The sequence below is a fragment of the Dermacentor andersoni genome, chromosome 4 (genome assembly GCF_023375885.2).
Source record: "Dermacentor andersoni chromosome 4, qqDerAnde1_hic_scaffold, whole genome shotgun sequence".
Lineage (NCBI taxonomy): Eukaryota > Metazoa > Arthropoda > Arachnida > Ixodida > Ixodidae > Dermacentor > Dermacentor andersoni.
Window position 1 is genome coordinate 142,038,835 of NC_092817.1, and position 24,026 is coordinate 142,062,860.

General features: G+C 51.1%; 1 protein-coding gene across 3 annotated transcripts in view; it reads right to left on the minus strand.

Moving 5' to 3' along the window:
- The window catches only part of LOC126537858 (uncharacterized), a 334,043-nt gene that overhangs the window by 55,952 nt on the left and 254,065 nt on the right, over window positions 1–24,026 (minus strand). For all 3 annotated transcript variants that reach the window (XM_050184937.2, XM_055074487.1, XM_050184938.2), the window contains exon 3: window positions 4,942–5,099. In XM_050184937.2, coding sequence (XP_050040894.1) covers window positions 4,942–5,099 — 158 coding nt within the window. The remainder of the gene's footprint in view (window positions 1–4,941; window positions 5,100–24,026) is intronic.

Below are 24,026 nucleotides of genomic sequence, written 5' to 3' on the forward strand. Positions count from 1 at the left end.
GGGGATTTAAAACATGCTTGCTCTGTATAAACGCTCGCCGAGATAATTTTAAAATATTTTAAATGGCTTTCGGACGTGCCTAAAAAGACGTCCGTACGCAACTTCCAAAAAGCCGTTTGTCAAAGTTGGCTTCGCCACAATAATGGTACACGTGAGGAGAAGCCTGCTGTGTGTGTGTGCGTGCTCGCGTGGAAGGGGTGGGGAGCGGCGAGTCGGACTTGTACCCTGTCAACGTTGGGTGCTATGGGTTTTGCATACCTTGTGCGGAACCACAGCACCACACATTGACAGGGTGTGACTCCGGTTCTGCACACCTGTAGGAGGATTATCGATCACTCGAGCGCCCGGTAAGAGGGCTGAGACACGGCGGGAGTAGTAAAATCCGGTGCGTGCAAAGACACCCTGGGCTCACCTGGGACACCCTGGGCCTGGGCTAGACAGCCTCCAAAGCTTCTGTGTTGGCTGAGACAACAAAGGACGGAGTTCGTCCGCGTAATTCCGGATGTCGAAATAGTAAAAAGGGCTAAGAATTCCGAGATGAAACAGGCCATTACATGCACCCAAAAGACATAGGCGGAGAAAAGAAAGGGAGATAGAAGAGACCGGAGGCGTGAAGCAGTCTTCGCTCGTCTAAGGCAGCCACTCACATTCAGCCCTCGGGAGCGCGTGCCCCGAGCTTAAGTTACAAGGACAGGCGTAGCCCCTGGCGATCGAGAGACGAGATAACGATGCACCCCGTAGGGCTGCCCCCACGGGGTACACATTGCATTCTTACCAGTGCGCAACCCGTACAAGTGACGGTGCCTATTGATTTCACCGATCGAGTCGGCTGCAGTGAAACGAAAAGAGAGGATAGCTCGACGGCGCTTCGCGCTTTCTCTGGGTTCGCCGTACGCGTAACGCGCATTCGGGGGTGCGCCCCGATAGGTGAGGAAAATTAGAGGATCCCCGGAGGGCCGACTCCATCGCCGGTCGTCAATTATTGTGAAGCACCGAGAGCTCGCGTCAAGGATTGTTCGATGCGGTGGCGTCCGCTGCCTGGTCGAGATCGAAGGCGGTGCCCCAGCCGCGTATGATTTCATCGTAGGCGCGCGCGTTCAACCCCGAGCTTCAGCCGCTATCGAAGGGCGTTTCGCCGACTGCACATTCGAGAGCACGACTGCGTGACGTTGAGCAGTCTGGCTTCACCATAGGCACGACCGAGGGAGGACACTGGTGACGTCGTCAGTCTTACGCTGCACAGCGACGCCGGAGTGTGCGCTGACAGATAGCGAGATACGGTTGAGTAGGAGTATTTGCACCTGCTCAGTCGCTTGGTCACGCAGGCAGCTCGAAGTTAGCCATACAGCGAAACACTCTCACGGGCTGTCTGAAACGCAGAGAGGCGCTGCGTGCAAATATGTGGCTGACTTGGTGCTCCCGAAAGGACGTTTGATACTGAAAAGGGAGGTGTTTCACCTAGTCTTGAGGTTTCTCCGCGCGATCTGCTGCGAGTGGTGACGCTTAGACTTACAAAGGTTGAAAGTCAGCCTCCTTGAAATGACGTGGTTAGCGTGACGCCTAGTGTTGCTTGCAAAAACAAAAACAAGCAGCTAACTTACGCTAGCTTTACCTCTGTGGAATGTTAACACCTCAAGGTTAAAGGGCAACGCACTGGCGCCGTAACTGACGGAATTCGTTTATCAAGGACAGGTACGCCTGAAGCTAAGAACGATTTTCGCTTTCTCTTTCCTCAATCTGGAATCCGTGCACGTTTGTTTTCATAAAAAAGAAGAAAGAAAGAAGAACACTGATCACTGGTAGCATACGAAGAGGCAAGGTGGATAATGCTAGCCCTCAGTGAGATCACAAGTGCGGTGTATGAAGACGTGAAAACAATTTGTGAAGAAATAAACTGCACCACTCGTTTGAGCACAAGTAACGTGCCAGTGCCTGAGACTGCGCCCGATGACAAGAAGGAGCAGCTATGCACAAATGAAAGTTTGAAATTTCCACAAGTCGTGGAACCGGGCAGAGCTGACTTATTACGACGCTCACACGTAGGCGTAAGCAGGAGAGGTGACATAGCTGTGCCCCCTGTACGAGAACATGAATCTCGTACAAGGTCAGAGACCCAGCTGCGTGTGCCGATGGGTCCAGCATGCGAAGTAGATGGCCTACTTCTAAGAGATATTGGCTGACGCATACATGACATGGCAGCCACAGATAAAATCTAAACACCGATGGGGAAGCCTCACTGCGCGTTGCCGCCAATGTACTGGCCGTCCTGAAAGCGAGTGGACTCGGGTGTCGTAAGTAGCCGAGAGCATGCGTGTGTGGGTGCAGACGCTGGGCGCTTGTTTTCGGCGTACGCGTCGCTCGACCTTTCGCCCTTCATCGGGAGTAGCCTTCGTGGTGCGTTGCGAGGCAGGCATCCGCCATTTCCATTTGAGATTTGACCGCCGATAGCAACACATTTAAGGGCAGCAGCTCTGAGCTCCGGCGCGCAGCGTTAATACCGTGTGCCTCGTTGTTCGCAAACCCACGTGGAGGCTCGCATATGCTTTCGCAGTGTCCCGCTGCGCCCTGGCCTCATTGTTGTAACGACAAGCGAGCTTGCGGCGCGCCATGCTCATACGTTCATGACACGGAGTCCATCAAAACTTGCTTGCACACACCTCTCGCGTATAAGTAAGTATCAGTGGCCGAATATACAGCATACAGAAACATCGCTCATGATGCGGAAAAAAGAAAATAACACGGCTGCCTAAAGCTACGCTACGAAGAGCACCGGCCGTTCTACGAGAAGCTGCTCCCAGGGTATCCATAGAAGGCAAGCGTTACGTTCTAGATAGGTGTGATCGACCCCTGCGCGGTTATTTGGAACGCGCGGGCCATCGCATATGCAAAAATGATGAGAGCCTGTGCGCGCGCTACCTCGACCGGCGAAAGAAGAGCCGTCCTCCTTCAACCATACACGCTCGCGTGGCCAGCGAGCTCGAGCCAGGCTTGCGCTCCCGCTAGCTCTGCAGTTCGATAGCAATTTGCTGCGATCACAAGCGTGCCTTTAAAAAAAGAAAGTAAAAATAAATGCGACACACAGGTGGGCTTTGCTGCTTAACAACTTTATGAACCAGATGGGAACGCAATATGTTCGTGCGGTGGCTAAGTTACGTTGCGTCGACCAAAAGAGGAGAAGGGGAACAATGCAAAATAAAAATGGCAGAAGTGTGAGAATAGTAATTTCCGTGTCCGAATAGGATACGAATCGAATCGAATATCGAATACTTTTCGAATAGAGAGAAAAGGAAAGAAGGAAGGAAGGAACGAGTGGAGAAGGAAAGGCAGGGAGGTTAACCAGTTTAGCTTAACCGGTTTGCTACCCTATACATGGGAGCAGGATGGGGGGATGAATAGATGCATAGAAAGGTAGGGAGGTTACCAGAGGTAGTTTCGGTTGGCTACCCTGCACGGGGGGAAGGGTTAAGGGGGTAAAAAATAGAAAGAGAGTGGAAGGGGGAGATAGAGAGAGAAAAAGAGACGAGTACGAACAAACCACGTGCACTACAGAGTGGTATGGGGCGGCGTTCTTAAAGCCCATCGTGAAGGCCCGTAGACCGCAGGAACCTTAGTACTTTACGAATACTTTTTTGAATGATGAGCGGGAGCCCGTCTTCACCAATAATCTAAAACGATCTTCCCGTCCTAGTACATACATAAGTTTAGCCAGTTTCTGTCAATACATTGTACGTTATCAGGCTTTGTTTGTTAAACGAAGGAATGGAGAAGGAATGGAGAATAGGATCAAGAAGTTTATTTCGCATACTCAGGGCTCATTAGTGAGTTGCGCGTGAATGGAATTTAGCCGGAAAAGCCTCGACTCCCTGATGAGCGACATATCGTGGCGCACTACGTAACAGCTCGTATTTTATGCCTTCTATAGCCCCAGGGATTAAAATTGTCGCAAGTTTGCTCCACTTATATGCTTGATCGCGCACAGCTGACGGTTGGAAATATTTGAAAGCTAGCTATTTTTAAAGTATTCGTATTTACGCATAGTAACTATTCGATTCGAAGACCGAGTTAAATCGTGCAATATTCGTCTCTTTCTTCGAAAGTTTCCAATATTCGCACACCCTTAAGTATACAGTGAAGCTAAAGCGAACTTTTGCGGTCGACCACCTTCCATCAGCTTGGCTTAGTGGCTGTATACTCCTCCATATACGGTAAGTACTAAAAGTCGGCGCGCTATGCGAAGCATGTTTGAACTTAAATTCATTCGTTTCTTCTGACGTAGAAACAAGGTCTATGTGGCGAATAAGAGGTGCAACAATAACATCTGTTGAATCATTCTTTTCGGCGTAATACATTTTGGTGGATAGATACTGTTTTGCCGTCATAACACAACTGCACAGCGCTTAGTGATCGTGCACGCCTTCATCCCTGCGCTGTCAGCAAAACGGAAAACAGGCAGTAGATGAGGAGAAAAGAAAATGAAAAGGAAGACGACGCTAACTTCTCCTACTGTCTGTTCTCTGCCTCTGTGACAACGCCAAGATCAAAGCCTCCAAATTACAGCGGGTGACGCATGCAAGCTTACTATAATGAAGTTTCATGACAAAGCATCAGCACGAATACGGGACAGAACGCCGAGTCCTTTGTAGCTGCGTCCAGTCCGCGCACTGCGCCTTTGCTTACCAATATCTGGTTTCCAAATCCAGCGCACGTGGACCACAATTTTCAGAGTAACAAAACAGATGTCGAAGGCAAAGCTTTTGCGCACTGTATTCACCGGAAGCAATTATAGAGCCGGAAAACACGTTATAACCGCCATGTTTTAGACAACTCCCATTATTAGTCCAACTATTGATCGCACTATATACTGTGTCCAGTACTAATGCCAATTTATGTTGTAACAAGCGTGCGCGGAAGGATAAGAACTGGCAGTGATTGGACACGTACCTGTACCCGTCGAAGCCCTCGTTGGAGCCGTTGATGGTGAGAACAGATGCGCGGGCGTATGCCTTTGCCACGCGCCGGTTGCGCTCCATGCAGATGATCTTGGCCCATATCTCGTCGTCGATTTGGCCCCATTTGTTCAGCACCTCCTGAATGTGCTCCTGCAGAAAGAGACAGAAAGAGTGTGTGTTACGCCACGCGATAAGGTTGCTCGCTAATTCTGTTTTCATCACTAATTCTGTTTTCATCACGAAAGAATTCAACAGATTTCGCAAAGCGAGCAGGGTTTACGGAAAAGAAGAAAAAGAAAAAAAGAGGAAAGTGCATACTGCCTTGTTGCAGCATTGCGTAGGTACATCTAAAATAAGGTTTAGAGGTCTGTGTCGCGAGATATAAGAAAAATAGATCACCAAGCGGAAATACAAGCAGACGACGAACTTCAAATTTTCGATTTGGTACTGCCTTGAGTGCGTGAAGATGATTATTTGCCGGCCCTTACGCTGCGTTCCAGTCACTGCAGCGGTGACTGACATCACCGCCTCTATAGGAGCAGATATTTTCAACGCTGGGGTAGAACGAGGCAGGTCTGGTGCGCAGTAAAGGTTTACAAAGTTGAAGTGAACACGTATGAAGTACCTGAATGTGCATTGCACCGCATTTGATCGCGTGCGCTGGCAACGAATATATTTTTTTTTTTAGTGTGCAAGCAAAAGTATCATGAATGCGTCCATAAAACTGATGGCCCGAATTCACAAGTATTTTCGTTCGTAAGTGCTATTTGCCATTGGACGGCCACCTTTGCTATTACTCACCTTCGCTATTAATTAGCATTGGCTAGCATTTTCTCTTATACGAACAAATATAGCGCGTTCTTTTGTGAATGCGGACCCGTATCTTTATCCCCGTTCCAAACTACTCGAAAAGTATGATGGTGCTAAGCGGATCCTTAATCATCGCGCACGCGAAAGCAGTGAGTACATGTATCTCCAGGCGTGCAATGTATACGAAAGCGCAAATGAGCGATGCGAGGATCGGTGTGTCGTGAACTGATTTGACCAAATATACTGCTCCGATTATCCTGGAACAGGCTAACATTGGGGATGCACGCAATCTACTCGTATCACTGCGGCGCGGCATTTGGTGCCAGAGAAGATGAAAGCATCCGATGGCACTCGGCCATCCACGTGGCTATGGAGACGGCCACAGTCCGTGCGATCCACCCACAGTTATCGAACTGTGCAAAAGGTACACAGGCGAGGAATGTTAGGGGTGATAGAATGCAGTTTGTTAAGTCGTTCGGCTGGTGCTGACGAGGGGGGGGGGGGGGGGGGGTATTTTCCCGATGCGCAGTTCAACAACAGCGGTGCGTGTTAAACCCAGGGTGTCTAGACTGATCGTCAGCCACGGCAGACTCTCGTGAGTGAAACCCGATTGAATAACCTACAAACAGAGGGTCATCGCGCGGTGCCACCGCGCAGTGACCTGTTCCACTGGAAGACTGCATCGCCGCAGACGAACTATAGATGCCAGTCTGCCACTTCGCTGTCACCCTCGCTTGATAAGCCTTTCTGTTCCGACCCAGCAACGTTTGAAAACTCTCAGCCGAAGGCGCGACCACTCAAAGCGAGCGACATGGGTGTGGCCGAGCTCTGTAGTGCGCCAGAGCAGTTGTTTTGCCGGCGCCTGAGCGGCATCTCTTGTATGCGCCAGCGTCACGAATGCCCGGTTTCTCCTACTTTATTTTAGGCTCCCGACCTCTGGGAAGCCGGTATCTGCGAAGCACCCGTATGGCTTATGGCTTCATCTTTCGAACGTAAGGTGCACGATACAGGACATTGGTGCCAGTCGTGTGTGAAGTGCGCCGAATATTAACACAAAAAAAAAAAAAAACAGGAAACCCCGGCGTATATCGAGAGCAGCGCACTAGACCGCTCGAGCACGGCCGAGCGCTCGTTGCCCTGTATATGTAGTTCCCCGCTTGACCCGTGCGCCATAAACTCCTGGCAAATTGACGGTTGCCGCTGGCGTCTGCCAGGCGTGTGCCGAGCTTGAAGGGGCTGCGATATCCCTGTCTGGTCAGCTTATTTTTGCACTCAGTCCGTAGCTTCTTCTTCATCCCTTCCTCTTGAATAGATATCCCCGTCCGCTAGAACTGACGGGTTCTGCGCGCTTATTGTTTCGCGGAGCGATCGTTTCCTTCAGAGTGCGGTGCAGTAATGTCCGCGGCAGCCACTCTGACGTCCCGGCATCAGACAAGGTGCGTGTGCTCCTCTAACTTTGATGAGGCGGGATATGCTGCGTGCGAAAAAACACTCGTCTTGAGCGCTTGACAGGCAGATACGCCCGGTTAATGGTCAGCCCGTGGTGCCCACCACTAGGTGCACGGTGGACTAAAAAAGAAGCACAAGTGCGTGCGAAGGGTTCCTTATACGCTGGTGCACGCCTGTAAACATTCGTTGCAGTGCCGTCTTGTTTCCAGGTTTACAAACCTGCGTGTGTATGTGGTACCTATCCAGCTCGCTTATTTAATTCAGCACTTTCTGCCTGCATTACTTCTCTTCCTGTTTTTAAATCTTGTATACTGCCGTTGGCTTTCACAGGTACCATGAGAACATGCACCTTGCGCAACAACCTTCGCGTGCGGCGACGATAGACGCCTGCGCGTTCTCAAGACAACCGACGTTCATCGCCGACGTCGTGCGACGTTGCAGAGGTGAGCGCGTCGCCTTTACGACGGCCGTACATACAACGTAGAAAACATCCACTCAAGTGCATTGCGCGGCCGCTGAAGCTTTGTCTGTAAACGCGTTGTAGCGCGACAGTATAATGAAACTGGAAAACGCGCGTACTTCGTTGTGGCGGTCCTGCAATTTGTGCAGCAGGAGTAAAGGAAACGGGTAACGTGCAATGCACGCAACTGTGTGCCCTAATCATGTCACTTCGGTAGTGCTTAGAGTGATGCTTTGGGGGAAGCCTGCGCACGCTACAATGTTACTGAATGAGTGCGGAGAACGAAATGATAAACAAGATTGTGCCGAAGGTGTGAAGCCGCGGAGCGAAGCAAATTTGCGCCAAGTAGAAAGATTTGAACCTCCGGTAGTGTCGTTGCAATAGCGTATCTCAAGGAAATGACATCAGCATGTAACGAACGAGGAATGTATACGAAACCTTAGAGTTGAGTCACTATATAGCCAATTTGCCAAAGCGGAAAATGAGGTACCACGCGCAAGAGCAAATACGGCACAGTCGACTTCGGTTATGTGCACGACACCAGCGGGAATATCAAACAATTAACTTTACGGGAGGTTCGAAGTAAAAGAAATGTTAAGAATCACAAACGATGTTGCGTAGTCCCAGACAAAGCACGGTCTAACGAAAAAGAAAGGTGAGTCAACCGATAACAAATGAATAGGAGTCCACATAAGGCAACGACTGAGACGGTTTACGACGGAGAAGAACGCATGCGAGATGCATTACGGGCACAAAATAAGAAAAAAAAATAAGACGAAAACCGGAACCGTGTCAGACTACCTTGGACGGCCTTGCCACGTCGTGACGTCGTCGCCGCAGCGCGTCCTTCGAGCAACGAAGAAAATAAACAAACAAAACAAAGCTCGATACCCTCTCGACGACATGCACACGCACCCGGCCGGGGGACTCGAGAATCGATTTCTGCCCCGCTAATTGCTGCGTCCGCTGCAGTGCGCGCGACAATCTGCGAGCGATAATACGCTCGCGAGCAGCGCCCGTGCGTGCTTGCCTGCCTCGGTGGCCGTTAGCGGCGAGACGTTTCGCCTCTGTTACCTTTATTTATTTGGTACTTTTCTCGTTGTTTCTTTTTTTTTTCTTCTTCTCCCGGTGCGGCTGGTCAACCTCAAGGTTAATAAGTCCTCAATAGCGCGCGAACAGGCGCCGGTAAAATGTCCCCCCCCTCTCTCCACTCGCTGGAACGACACGATACGTCCCACGGGCGTAATGTCTACATAGCTAAACGCTCGCACAGACTGACACACGCGCTGAGTGCGACTGCTAGAGGACACGGCATCGATCCCGAAGCAGAACGACTGGTCATTTTGTCCTTTCTTGCTTCCGGCCTTCCCAGCGTCGAGCGCGTTTGGCCACAGGGCAAACTTGCTCGCTCCGTTTTCTCCCTACTTTCTTTCTTTCTCGGTGGCTTTCGAAGTGCGCGCACACGGTATACTTGGCACGTTCCCATCCCGCCTTGGCCCCGATCGCGACGCTCAGCGCAGTCATCCCCTGCAGCTCGTTGCCTTCGGCGGTGTGCGTACTGATGCTGGCTGACCATCGAAGTCGTCGTCGCGGGAGGCCCCGCAGTGGACGGCTGGACGCGTTTGGCAACAACTGTTCGCTGCTGCACGTGTTCGCTAAACAGGCAGCACGTCGGCTGTGGAGCGGCTGTTCGTCGCACCGGTTTCTTTGGCCCGGTGGTTGAAAGCCAGCCGAAGCGAGAGGCTCATTCTCAATGCCCGGCGAGAGAGTAGACTGACTTCGTCGCTAAGTTGCCGAGAAGGCAAACGACAAGCATCTGCGATATATATATATATATATATATATATATATATATATATATATATATATATATATATATATATATATATATAAAGAGAGAGAGAGAGATGAATATAACTCCATTACGAGAAGGAGCCCCGTGACCGCGTTTCCTTGTTCCATATACTCGTATTGTGTCCACGAAAGCAGCAGGTAAAGACGTCGCAAAGAGTAGCTTACTAATCTCTAACCATCGTTTATTCGTTTATACGAGGAAGAAAGCCTGCGGGCCCGTATTTGCAAAAGAAGTATTTACACTAGAACTGTACGTAAGCGATAACGGCAGGCCAATGGGAGACAGCACTTTATACAGGCAAAAAAAGCTTCCTGCATCAGGCCCCCGATTTCCTCCGCGCAAAGCTGCGCGGGATGTGTGTAAAGAGTGTTACTGAGTATTCAAGGTGTATTCAGAACAAATTTATTGTAACCTTAAAATTTAAATCAAGGGGCTGCTGGGGGGCAAGGCAAACGAATACCTAATTCTGGAGCACACGACTATGGCTGTACACCTCTATGGTTCTCTCGTAATCACTTTTGTGCACATTTATATCTTCCAAGCATTTCATCGTTACATTCTGAATTCAAACGTCCAATTACTGTCACGATGTCACAAACAAAATTATATCGCAACCTCTCATCGATGTCGTGATGTGCATCAGTTTACAGGCACCTCCTTTTTTACACTGTATGCACGCCTAACGAGGTCGCAGCTGCGAGCCAAAACGAATGCGCACTACATCATTACTTACACCACCGCGACTCGCTAAGAAACGTTGATGATCCTATCTTTCTCAACGAATATACGCCGTGATGCCGGAGCAACGAAGGGTACGTGAAAAAGGGTGCCGGGGCTATATGTGTACCTATTATGGTGAAACATAAATCGTGGGCAAAAAGGAGGTGACCAAGGTATCGCGGTAATCGAGCACAATATTGAGACGTCTGACGGCGCACTGGCACCAATGCTCTGTCGTGTCAAGCGTGGCAGTTTGAGATACGCTCGGCTGTGTGTACCCTTTTAACGCATAAATTCACCATTCTAACTGCGTATTTTTTTTTTCTTCTTTTCTCGTGTGCTGCTGTACACGCACTAGCAATTAAGTTGCCGCGTTAAAGGAAATAAAGACAAATAAAACGCATTCACGAAAAAGCAAAAGGGAGCAACGGCAAGAGTAATGGCGCAGTTTATTCAATTATCATTCCCCTGCTTTAAACGCTCACCCCCGGTTTCGTCACAGCCGCCTCATTATACTTTCGTCCCCGGGCTGCATCAGCGCAAGACAACGGCCTTGCGTTTGCGGCTATCCTTGTTTTGTTTTAACCTCCGTTCGCTGGAAGGAGAGCGGTGGTCCGAGCCGAAACGTCCTTGCCCGGCCGCCGCCGCCTTGTTCGTGATAAAAAAACCTGTATTGACGGCGGACGGGGCCTCTGAACTGCTTTCTTTTTTGGCCGCTCGCCTCCTGTCTCCTCGCCTTACCTTCTCTCTTTCTTTCGCCGTTCTGCTTGTCCCATTCCTTCCAAGTGGTTTAATTTCTGGCCACGGTATGGCGTTGCGGTCTCGAGTGCCTCGGAACCTCTGAAGCGTATACGCAGCCGGCAGTTTGAATGAATCGCGAGCGGCGGGAGCTAAAAATCTCGGCAATAAAGCAAAAGAATACGCGAGATGCGCGTTTGTAGGGCAGTGGTGCGTGAGCTGTAAGCGGCTTAGCGCTCATATGGAAACGGGGAGGCGATGAAGTCGCGACTCAACCCACGCACCACTGCGGCGATGCGTTGCGGCGTCGAGGCGGTGAAAGGACGCGTGTAAAAAGTTTTGAACTGGGCGTGGGACTCGCCCGCCCGAGGGTCTACTGGGAAAGTGGTAGCGAGGCCCCGTAATCGCTCATGGGCGTCTACTGCGGCGTGTCGTGCACAGCTGGGTGCGACCACGGACGCGCGTAATTTACGCCGAATCGATGGGTTAGCCAGCCGCGACGATTACCTCGTTCGCGTAATCGAGAAAGACGCTCATTACTGGGTGCACTCACTCCCCCTTCTTTTCCTCTCTTTCTTTTTTCTTTCTTTGTGTGTGTGTGTGCATGCGTAAATAAGAAAGGGCATGGAGGGTTGGACGACTGCTTGTTCTCGGGAAATGAACGAAAATAAAGCCCACTGCTTTCACAGCCGTTTTAGGTATCGCACCCTACACTAATAAAAAAAAGAAAGACAAGATGAAAGGTCAAATACAAGCAACTGTGAGTGTCTAGGAGTAGGAAAGAGGGACGGAAAGACAGGAATGTTAGCCAGTGTAAATACCGGCTGGCTACCTCGTGCTGGAGAAATAGGAAAGGGCATGAGAGGTAATAGAAGGAGAGAAAGGCTAAAAATAGAAAAGAAAATTCGAGCTGCAGCCTTCAGAGTGTATATGAAAAAAGGATAAGTAGACCAGATGGTGGAACGGTGCAGACATCTATTATATTTCTATCAGATGTGGAATATAACCAAAGACTGGCTCAAAGCGGAAATTTCTCCTCGTTGTTAGCAATTTAACTCGTTTAATCGCGCAGCGCGACACATTCGAAGCAGCTCTAACTAAAACATGGAATTTGTGTAAAGTTCTCGAAACTCTAACTTGTCGGTCCTTGAAGCCAACAATATCACTACATATAGTGTTGCGATCCTGCACCTTCAGCTTGGATGAGTTTTGTTAACGCGAATTTGAGACCAAAGCACACCGAGTGCCTGCAAGCCGCGTGCGTTATGACCCGACACCTCTGCGTTTAGCTGTGCGTATTTGCGCTTCTTGTCGTGCTACATCCAAACAAACGCGTTTGCTCCTTATTCGCAGGATGTTCATTGGTCAACCACACCAACTATCTCTCCGACAGAGTCGCCACACGTCAACGGTTTTGGCAAATGAATACAGCTGAACGCGTACCCGCAACGAACGCTTCCACAACAAGATCACTTGAATAACGAAGGATATATATCTGTTTGTCCAGTCTGAAATCCTATCTTTCATGCGTATTGAGAACGCCACTACGACGAAGTCTACTACAACGAATTTGCCGGAACAACGAAGAAATTTAGGCCACCCCGACTGTTCATTTGTTGCTTTCCGACGAATGCACGCAGCCCTCCGCAGCTGTCATAGGGAGCTGCGGTGCGTATGGGAGCACCGGTTGCCACCACGACAGAGACCACCGCGGGAGGGTCCGGACTCCGCGCTATAGGAAAAGCCCGGCGAGCCCAACGGCAGAACACCACCGCTTGGCGGCGGCTATAAGTATAGCAGGTTGTAGTAAAACGTAGCCGTGGCAACCAACACTTGCAAGCACTGCGAACAAGGATGGAACCAGGCTAAGGTCACAGAAGACCGCAGAGCTGAAGATCCTGCCGACGAACCAGTAATTTTGACGAGGGAGGTCAACGGCGGCATTAGATGTTCTGCAGCTACTCGTGTCGCTTTCTGGTATCGCCGCTGGGCACGCCGTGAGCCTTGGTGACACAAGGTCAGCTGCAGGCGCACCTTAGGTCGGAGGAAGCGATTTCTTTCTCTGTGCATCGCGGCAATTCATGTTGAATTAAAGCTGTCGTTCGCTAAACGTGCTTATCCTGTTTTATTGCGAGCGGTACGGTGCGCGATCTTTACAACGAAGTCGCCTGCATAACGAAGGAATTTGGAAAGCTCATTGGCCCAAGCGGGCTTCGCTATAAAGGCGATCGAATGTATGATCAGTGCACTTGACAAACCGAGTAATCTATATGCGACAAACTTTCCGAAACTGACCCAGACATCAGGGACCCTATTCATCCAAAAGTTCTTACGCTAAAACTATTTAAGACATTTATTAGCGATCAATCACTTTTCGCGAAGCTTCAGATAAGCTCTACTTTGTCAGAATTGTAAAAACTTCCTCGTTTATACTATACTCGAACGGAGCATCGAAATACGCAGGATATATTTGGCCCAGGAGTCTCCAGTGCTGTCGAGTCTAGCATAGGCAATAATGGAGCAGCGAAAGTTAATGAAATGTGCGGAGATGGGGGCAGTTAGCTCATCTGATCTGGCAACCCCGTTTTGGTACGGGGAAGGAACACAAATGCGAATGGGATGCTGGTCGCGAGGAAAATTTATCGCTCGCTTCGGGAACCATCTTCTCGGCCTCGCGACCACCACGAAACGAAGTGCGGCGGGTATAAATGGGAGCGCATTCGTTACGACGCGCTGCCGCCGCCGTAGACCGCATGGTGGCGTTGCCTGCGTTACACATGGAAGATGCATCTCGTACTGCGCGCGGTCTTTGCGGAAGATGCGCCGCCGTGCCTTGCGCGCATACGCGCCCCCGCGTGCGTGTTGCAGACCTTCCCCGTCGAATGCACATAAATAAACTCGCGCTTGTATTTCGTTTATTTGTTTGCTTCTTGTACATACATGCTCGCTCTTTCGGTGCCTCGGTTGTACGCGGGAGCGCTTGTAGGTCACGAGAACGATTGACTTGCGGTACGTCCGCGATCTGTAACCTTGTTTCGCGATGTGACGTGATTACGCGGGGGGGGGAAAAGGCGGAAAAACAAAAACAAAGAAAAGAACCGACTCACCGCCGAAGGTCTACGCATAAGTCACAGAAGTACCTGACACGATTGAAGGCTGCCATTTTGTTTCAGCATGCGCCACAACTGCGGTGTGTTGCGTTTGCCGCAGCATTACTCTGGCAAAGGCGTTCAAATCACCGCGAGTTAATGCCATATTGTTGAACATTACGAATACTCGACCGGGTTTATTCTGAGCGACGTGACGTGAGCACCTGGGTACGTCGCTGCGGCTCCTCTTTTCTGAGCGGGCGGTATACGAAGCGGTATAGGCATGCCGTGATGGCACAAAATTTCAACGCATAGATGATTGGCGTAGCCCTAACGAAGACTATATACACCTGTACTTACGCATCTACCGCATAGTGTTTAGCGCACTTAGTAAGCCTACTCCTGTTTACATTTGGCGCTACAGTATCAGTATGTGGAAGATCCTACATTGCAGAAAATAATTCACATTCTAATGCGGCGAAGTCATTCGAATGAACGAACGGGACGTAGAAACTCCAGTCACATTTTTTTTTTCTGCTGCACTGAGGGCGGCGCTTCTCAGGACCTCAATAAAATTCTTTGACTGTCTGTCTGGCTGCGAGGAGGACGAACATGGTTGTTGCAGATGACCCTGCTTCTCAGTATTTCACGTAACCCTGGCGCCGTGCTGCGATATTGCTTCTTGCTTGACGCGACAGAAAGGCTCGCTTCCCCCTGCCCTCAAGGTCGGCGATCGCCTCGGCCAATTATGTCCGCGTGAGCATTTTTCGCCCGTCGCTGTACACATCTGTCTCGCTCTCGGCAGCAACTCTGGGGGCCCCTGAGCATCCTCTCCTCTGAGCACTTCATCGCGTGCTCGTGTATGTACACGGACACGAGCGATCACCGCGGCCATGTTCTAACATCTGCGTGCCTCGCGTATATATATATAGAACACAGTCTGCACGCGCCTGGAAGTTGCGCTCAGCGCCACCTATGCAGGAGGCTAGAAAAGCGTACTGTCAGCGGCACGCCTCACGAAACGTTCCCACGCCTTGGATGCTAATACAAGCAGGAGGCATTCCGAGAGATGAAGAAATTAGCGTTGTGAGGCGTTCGCAACGAGAGCACATTGCCTGCTGCATTTGTCACGCGACGAAGGAAAAAGAAGCCTCGCCACGAGATTGGAGGCACTCGCTCATAAACTCCGACATTACAGGCTGTACCAGGCGCCAGGTTCGGTAGGTTTCCGTTCTAAGAACAGAGTTGCTATTTACCGAAGCCCATTCTTGCGAATAGATCGTTCGCAATAGCTGTATTCTGGATCCGGACTGTGATGCATCGTGATGTTGTAATGAGTTTGAATAAGCCAGCAGACTATGCGACTGGGCTCACCTCCGTGTCCTTTTCATTCGACGCGCATATATACTGTAAGCTAAGCCAAGTGCCAGCCTCGATCGAATCGCAGTCACACGCCTTGCAGTCAGTAGGAACAGCAGCTCACCCTGTTATTGTACGGCGCGTAAGTACACCCCAGCCCCTGCTTCCCCCTGCCACCCCCTCTACCTCGCGATTCTCGTGTATTCAAGCACACGCGTACTTTGCGTGTTTCTCATCACTCACTGACCGCCGAAGAATTAACTTGATAATGACTGCCGGCGAACCTATCCTGAGGAATGTCCGACAGGCACGACGAGCTCGAAGATCACTGCGAAATCGGTGGAATACTTGAGCGACGAGCCACATCTTTCAGGCGCCTTCACAACCCAGTGTTCGGGTGTCCTTATCGTAGCGAACAGACAGGAGCGCCGGCATAACGCTGCACAAAACTGCTTAGGCAGTTTATAGGCGTGCACCGTCTCGGCAGTGGTGGTTGTTGGCGAGTGCACGTCGACGGGTGCGCCACCCTCGCCGCGTATGCGTGGCCGAGTGACCGCCGGCCGCCTTCGCGAAACGGCGAGTACACATATACACGACAGCACAAGAGCAACCGAGCAAAAGCGCCGGCCGGGTGCTTCGGCGCGCGAGATCACGCGAGAGTTCACGGGCGCTGACGTTGGCCCACAGCTGCCCACTGCGGTCATCATGTCAGTGCTTCATGCCAGGCCCTCGTAGACACACACGAACGATTCGGCGAATTGAGCCGTCGCCGGCCGTCGAAAGCCGCCCCCGTTCCGTCCATCGCCTTCTTTCTGTTTCCCTCAGTTTGTTTTTCTCCTCTCTCATCGCCTGCTCTTCTCGACACGATGATGCGGCGTCGCTGATGTGTATCAGCCCATTCGCGCATGCGATAGAAATAGAAAGTGAGAGGATCGCATTCTAGTGCCGCAGCCGGCTTCGTAAATGCAAAATTAAAGAGAGGACGTGATCTGGAACGCGAAAGTTATTAAGATAACAAAAGTTGCGCACAAAGGCGCGACAGGGATATATGTATTGCTGTCACGCCAGAGTACCTAATTCCTTTTTTTCATAGATTTTTCTTTTTCTTTTTTCTCTCTTTTGCGTGACACTGAAGGTAGGTTGCAGACGGTATTGAGATATACATACACATGAGTAATGCGCATATATGTCCTGGCTGTTAGGGGGCATCAGCAGAGCTTTGAACCAAAGAATGCGCAGTTGAACTGATCACGACAACACGCTCGATATGGGTCAGTTATGGTCATAGTCTAAGCGTAATGTCGGTGGCCAAGACCCAGTGGCATGATATTTCGTGCAAGAACAAGGTTGTACGTGAGCGTGAGGTAGGAAGTATAAGCACAGTATCCACCGCCATTCGGCCAGCAAGCTTTTCCAAACACAATATCAAGGTATATCTTAGAAGTAAATGCATGCAAGCTGCGCAGTTGACGACTGCGTATTCCTTCGAAACCCTGCAGTGATCATTCGACCTGCCGGTTGCCCTTACATTCGACATGTAGTCTGCGCTAATTCAAGAACAACTTTCTCGGCGAGACGGTATTGCAAGAGGGTACACCGCTTGTGAGTCCTCGTTGACGCCGTGGGGTATTTGATGGGCTTGCTTAACAAGAAGGCTTGCTCTAACAAAAGTTAGAAGCACTGGCTCTTAACACCGTGCACCAAGAGAAACGCCTTACAGCGGCACGCGTAAACAGATGTCGACGCCGCGCCAATCCTTCCATCCCACGTTAAGCGTTAGAAACGAGGCATCGAAGAGACAGAAGCAAGTGAGAGGCACAGCCACCGAGAAGAAAAGAGCGCGAGACGGAACAAGGGAAACTCAAGGTGTTCGCAATAAAACAAAACAAAAAGCGAGTCAACGAACGGGAGGCGCGAGACAGGTCGTGCTGGCGGGCACCTGCCCAATTGCGTGCGGTCGGGTGAAGGACGCCGCACTGACCCAGAAGGAATCGCCGAAGCAGTCTGCTGTTGTGCGTCCGGGCGTGCGCTTTTTCGGGCCCGCGGGTGAGACGCAGAAAGGGTTGACCGACGGACGCGCGCCCGACCATGCGTGTCGGCCAGTTTTACTTTCTCTCTCTCTCTCTCTCTCTCTCTCTCTCTCTCTCTCTGTGCGCGCGCGCGTCCGTAGCGGCGTGCCGTCGAACACGCCAACGCCGTAGCACGCCGCGCCGTTCTCAAACTTGGCCCCGGCCGAGCAAGGATTGTCGGAGTTCGTTCGCTGATTACACACACACACTCGAAGTCGGCGGCTGCGGTGCATGGACCCCGACTGTCTGCGTGCGGGCTTTTCGCGTGCGCCTCGAACCCTGCATTGCAGGCGGCTCGGCTACCGGACGTTCTCGGGCGTCTGCTTTTCTCGGGAACTTGCCGCGGGGAAAACCCGACAGCATTCCTGTTGTTTGGACATTCTTCTCCTCAGCGACTCATTCTCCGAGCTTCCTTTTACTTCTTATTCTTCCTTTTTTTCTCGACTATATCCGCTCACCAATTCAAACACGAAAAACTTTCTTCTCGAGATTCTCTGGCGAAAACCCAACGCAATGGTGCCAGGAAAAAAAAAAGGATGCACACTTTTCGAGCAGCACAACAGCACACTGACAACAAAACTGTCCCTTAGGTGGCAAGATAGTACCGATCCTTTGCATTCATTCGCAGCTGCTATATATGCCGACGGCGACGCAAATGGAGGTGGATCGCACTTTCATCTTGAAAAAAGGCGTAGCGAAAGAGCTGCACCAAAGTACTGTGCGTAGGATTCTTCCGTTCTTCCGTGGCAGAAATATTAGACGGCGCAGCCGCAACAATCATCCCTACTTCCACGGTGACTGCATTCGCACAACCTGCCAAGAGGTCAGTGTGGCCGTCGAAACGCCCGCATATTAAGACAGGTGTCATGACAAAAGAATCCACGTCCATTCCCGCCACCGGAAGAGATCACCTGGGATGTTGTACCGTACAGGATCGTCCCGCAAAGTCAGTTGCGGGGCGAAGAACAACTCGGCAGGCTGTGCGTGGGCCGCTGCTTGCTCGCGAAACGGAAACGGCGCATACTGACGGCCGTCGCGTGCCGTTGTCTTGTTCCTTTCCGAGTCCTGTTAGCCCATGCCTTTCTCTTCGCGGCATCCAAAGTAAAGTCGTCGCTTCATCTCTGTCTTTTCCCCCTCGAATAAATGACAGGCGCAGAAGCAGGAAACTGGCCGAAGTGTTCGGCCCTCGAGCGTTCCAAAAGCGGACGGCGTCGAGAACGACTCCGCATATATATATGCGCGCCGACAAGGTGATGCATCTTCATCTCCATCTGCAAACGGCGAAGTCCCGCTGCGTCGGCTGTAGCCGTAAATGAAACCGTCCCGGGTCCCGTTTCGTCACGTCACTTGTCACTCGTCGACCAGGCTATACGCGTGCTTTACCTGTTCAAAGGAAGAAGGGGGGGGGGGGGGGACCGTCCTCTTTTTCCTACGCCTTTGTTCTTCCAACGCGGCGCGGCGCCACGCCGGCTTCTAAAAAAAGGATGTATTGTATGAGTCCTTTACTTTTTTCGTTTCGTTCGATCGGCTACAAGCTTTACTATGACTGCAGCCATAATTTGTAAGCCATAAGCCATAATAAACCATGTGTGTGTGTGTGTGTGTGTGTGTGTGTGTGTGTGTGTGTGTGTGTGTGTGTGTGTGTGTGTGCGTGTGTGTGTGTGTGTGTGTGTGTGTGTGTGTTTTAAAGACCTCGCCACGGATATGGAAATGCCCGTCCCTTCGACGCTGACAGACGCAAGCACTCGTTCGAGTGCACCGCAAATTCAAAAAGACAGGAAAAGTTGTCGTTACACGGAGGCCACTGAGGCGAGACGGCGAGACACTTGGGGCTCTACTGGCTCATTGTTTTAAACCACGGACGACGCGATCTGTAGGACGTCGACTACACAAAGAAATGAGCGAGAACTAGCCGCAGTTCCCAGCCGTCCGCCGCGGTGTCTCTGTAGGTGTGGCGATCTGTCACTGAACACAAAGCTGCGGGATTTCCAGCATTTTGTCATTTTGGCTAATTCCTACGTGTTGTAGACGACTCCAGTTAAATTATTATCTTAGAATGCAGCGATGTGCTGATTTTGGATGCGGTCAAGCGGCTCCCTAATAACTTCAAGAGACAAAAAACTCGACTGCGCTACGAACAAAGATTCACGAACACGTTTCCACGTTAACTTGCAAACTTTTACCACTCGTTCCAATTTGCCCCGAACAAATCGGTAACACTGTCACAAACTTGAAAAGCCTCGTATTAGCATCTGGTACACGGTAAACAAGCTGTTCTGAAACAGACGGAGTGCGTTCGCTATGGCGTTTCCAAACGCTCGCACTTCTCGATGAGGCGGCCATCACAAGCGAGAGGCTCGTACGAGAACGAGTTAGGAGCAAGAGCATTTGGAAGCGGAGCAGCATTGTACGCATTCCGCTCTTCACTGCACAGAGCTTGATGCGCACCGCGGCTACTTCGTATGCAAGGAGGGATGACGTCTTATTTGCCTCGACGTACTCATCGTGAAGAGCAGCGGGCAGCACTGAAATCCCCCTCGCGTACGCGGAAAGGTATAATGCCCCCGGCTCGTTGGACTTGCACTTTCGGGTAACATAAAAAGAAAGAGAGAGAGAGAGAGAGAAAAAAAAGAGAGCACTACGCCTGACGGAGGCTGGCGCGTGCGGAGACAGCTTTCTTTTTTTTAAGCACTAAAGATATGTAAAACAGGAGCCGCAAGCCATCTTGAAACAGCACAGCTTTCGTTGCAGAACGCTAGCGTAGAGCGGAGAGTTAATGCACTGTAGAGAAGCCGCGAAGGTCGTGCTATCAAAGGAAAAAAAGAAGCAAGTGAAGGCCGAAGGAGCGCAGAGCATGCCCACGATGGTTTTTCACTGTGGATTGCCGTCGGACGTGAAAACGTCATGGGGCTTGACCAAGTAACCAAGGTGGAGCTCACCGACTGCACCCGCATACGCCGAGGACCAAAATGTGGTTACGCTTGCTTAACGCATGCGCTGTGCCTGGGCGAACGTTGAGGCTACTGCTAGGGCGTCGCTCTGTTCGTTTAGTCACATGTTTATCCAACTGGTCTTTCAGCTTAGTAGTCCGTTCGATTATTTGAATTGGCTGTTATGTTAGTGGGCTTTTTTATTAGCGGTTATTAGGGTTATTAGCGGGCACCTGCGAATGTTCGGTGTCTGTTTCATCAGGTCTGTTTGCTTCCTCCTTTCTTTCTTCGTTTCTTTCCTTCTTTCCTTCTCTAAGTACCTACGAGTCCCCTTTTGAGAGCATGTCAGATGACCCCGTGCTCATTTACTTCTCTCTCTATCTCTCTCTCGAAACACTACTCTGACACCCCGGAGTGGTTCGTGTACGAAAACAATGTACAGCCTCCCGCATTTTTAGCTATATCACGCGAGAACACTATAATATTCTCGTGCGTCGTCCTAAAGGGAACGCCGTATTAGGCGACCCTCGCACAGGAGAGTGCTTAGTGTGCCTGAGAGTAATTCTGCCGGTCTCGCTTATTATCGCCATTTTAAGGTCGTCAAATGACGTGTGATGACGCTCGCGTGGTATAGCTAAAAATGCGGGAGGCCGTACGTTGTACAGCTGGAAGTATATGATTTCGTGTATCGAGAAAAAAGAGAAGACACCAGCAGTGAGGAGAACTAAACTTTATCATCAGAAAAATATTTCATCGTGCACATAGGACTAATAACTAAACTGGGCAAACCGTCATGTATACTTCAGAAAGGTACAAAAAGCAGGTTGAATGGTGCGAGACAAAATTTCCTGAATGCATGAAAAGAAAAAACCGTAAGAAGAAAGGTGAAAGTGAAAGAAGGTACGAAACAGTTGGCTGCCGCGACAGCGCAGGCCATAAAAAGCTCGCCCGCGATTCAATCGGCGCGTGCGGTCAAGAAAGTACAGCGTTCGCGTCTGCCCCAAAACACGCCACCGCGCGCCGTTCGTCAACCCTCCCCTTTCCCACCCCACCGGCAGGCCGCTTTTCTTAGTTCGCCTTGTTTGCCCGAGGGAATCTGGGCTACTGGGGCTGCGACTGGTGTCTGGTAGTATACGTCGCCTACGGCTTCGAGTCTGGTCCGGCCGACTGAGCAAATGTTCGCGCGCTTTTCGCACTCCAGTGGCCGGCCATAAATTCGTGTGCCTTTCTTCTTCCTTGAGACCGCCTGTCTCCTCCGCACGTCCTTCCAAGTAACGATCGAACGAATAGCCGCTACGTGCTGGTCACATCACTCGCTCCGCATGGATCGGCAAAGGCCAAACTTCGTGTTCTTACCCCTCCCGCCCAGTTTTTTTTTTCCGTAGCCATATTTTCTATCTCTATCTACCCATCGCTTCGCCGTGATGTCGATCGAAATGTGTTTCGCTCCGTTTGTTCTATTTTCTCTTCTCTGTTCTTCTCTTTTTTCGTTTCCCGTCCCTTGCGCTCCCTATGCAGACCGTATGGCTGTACGTAGAATCTTACGACATACGGCGGTCTTCTTGTGCCTTCTCCGTTTTTTTGCGCTAACTTTCCCGCCTGCTTTATTGACTTCGCTTAGTCTGTATTTCGTCGCGGAGCATCTGGTCACGCTAGAGGAACGTGCCTTCTCCCAATCTCTCTCAGCCTTTCCTCCTCGTTTTCCAGCTGCTGCCGTCGATAAGCTCGGCGACTTCGAGAGCTACGCTTTGCTTGTCCCCTTCCCGCTAATGGAACCGATTCCCCCTCCCCCTTCACTGTTTCAGCCGGCGATTTCTTTCGATGCCCTTATTCTCGAAGACTGCGCCCAGAGGTACCGCTTCTTATCTCCTATGACATCGCGCAGGAGGCCTCGGTCGCTGCTGGCCTTGTGCGTGTCCTCGCTGCGCTGTCCAGTTGGTTACAAAAGCGCGCGCCTATCGAATTCCGAAGGCGCGACGCCGGGATCCCGCCGGCATGCACACTTCTCTTATCAAGGGGACGGCACGTGAACGCCGCCTGGCAAACAGGATAGCGCAACTACAGTTTACGTAATATAGATACTTGTGGGTACGGAGCCGAACCCACGAAACTCTTCGTTCATAAGCGCTGCTCGTCAGTGACCGATCGCCTTCGCCGACGATGTGGCCAGCATCACGATTGGCTGACAGTTGTTCTTAAGACTAGTTTTATAGTGTAGTACCTTTCTGTGAATACGGGCCATGATTACCGAGCAGGATTTGATCGCGCGTAGTCGGCATGCCGAATAAATTGCGAAGTGCGGCGGCAGCGGTCGTTGGCTGGACTGTGCAGCCGGCCCGCCGATATAACTACGGCCGAGTGAATACAAACGCACGCTTTTCCATTTCGTGGCTTCGAAACGCGGCCAACGAGAACTGCGTTCGATCGTGTTGAACCTGCGACCTCGCGGCGCGGGGTCAAGAGCGTTTGGGGCGCTCCTTATAACCGCCGCGCACTCCGCGGCGCACTTCTTTAAAAAGAGGTCGTCGCTAGTTGAATGAGAAAAGCGGAACGAAGTTTCTGACAAGGCGGGCGGGCGCCGGCGAGAAAAGCGAGCGGTCGGCCAAGAGGGAACCGTCGAAATAAATGCGCTCTACACCTTAAATAATGTAAGACCACGCGAAATAAGCTTTCAATAAAAGCACGACTGGGATGGTTGAGCACACACACACGCGCACTCGGTCCATGCGCCATGCAGCGCCTATTTACGTATAACGCGGGGCCGGTGCTGTAACGCGCTCGCGCGCCTTGGCAAAACGGCCGAAGGGCGGCGACCAGAAAGAACGCCGAGAGTAAAAATACAAACAAACAAACAAAGAACGGCGCGTACGAAGGCACAGCTCTGCTCAGCGGGCGAAATGAGTCTTTCCCGAGAGCTGACAGGCGTCCGAGAGGGCGCCTTCTTCTCTCGAAAAATCCCCGTCGTGTCCTGCATGGGAACATGTCGGGAGAGGCCATCGTTGCGTCCTATAGTACGCTAGTAGTGCCCGGCCCGCTGCCACAGAAGCCTCCACCGCCCGCTGCTGGTGCTACGTGTATATATGCGAGGCGGTTATAGCTATGGGCTTCGGAACGGCTCGGCGAAGGCGCGCGCACCAGTGAGGAATGAACGAGCACGGCCGTGATGCAAGCCAGCTCACGCGAGTCGTGAAGTGCCCGCCTCCTCGTTCTTCTCTCGAACGGTCCACGCGTGGTCCACGCTCGTCGTGTACCAACATAGGAGGAGACATGCGAAGAGCGGGGCGACATGGCGCCAAGCTTCGAAACAAACATCACGTGTTCGGTTGGCTGATTAATTAGCCCGCTTTTTTTTCTTTTTTGCTGGCCGCCTGAGGAAGAAATATCGGCTCGAACTTCGGGACCGCAAAAGCTTTGGAGGATGGTCGTAACTGCGATGGCCGTCGGTCTGTATATACAGGGTGTCTCTACTGTCACGCATCAAGATTCAAAAACACGCAAATGTGGAACGTAGCTGAACAGAACCAAGGTAATGTTTAATTGATCTGGCTTGGGGACAGGTTAGCTTTTGCACTCAGCCTAATTATATATCCAGTCTTAA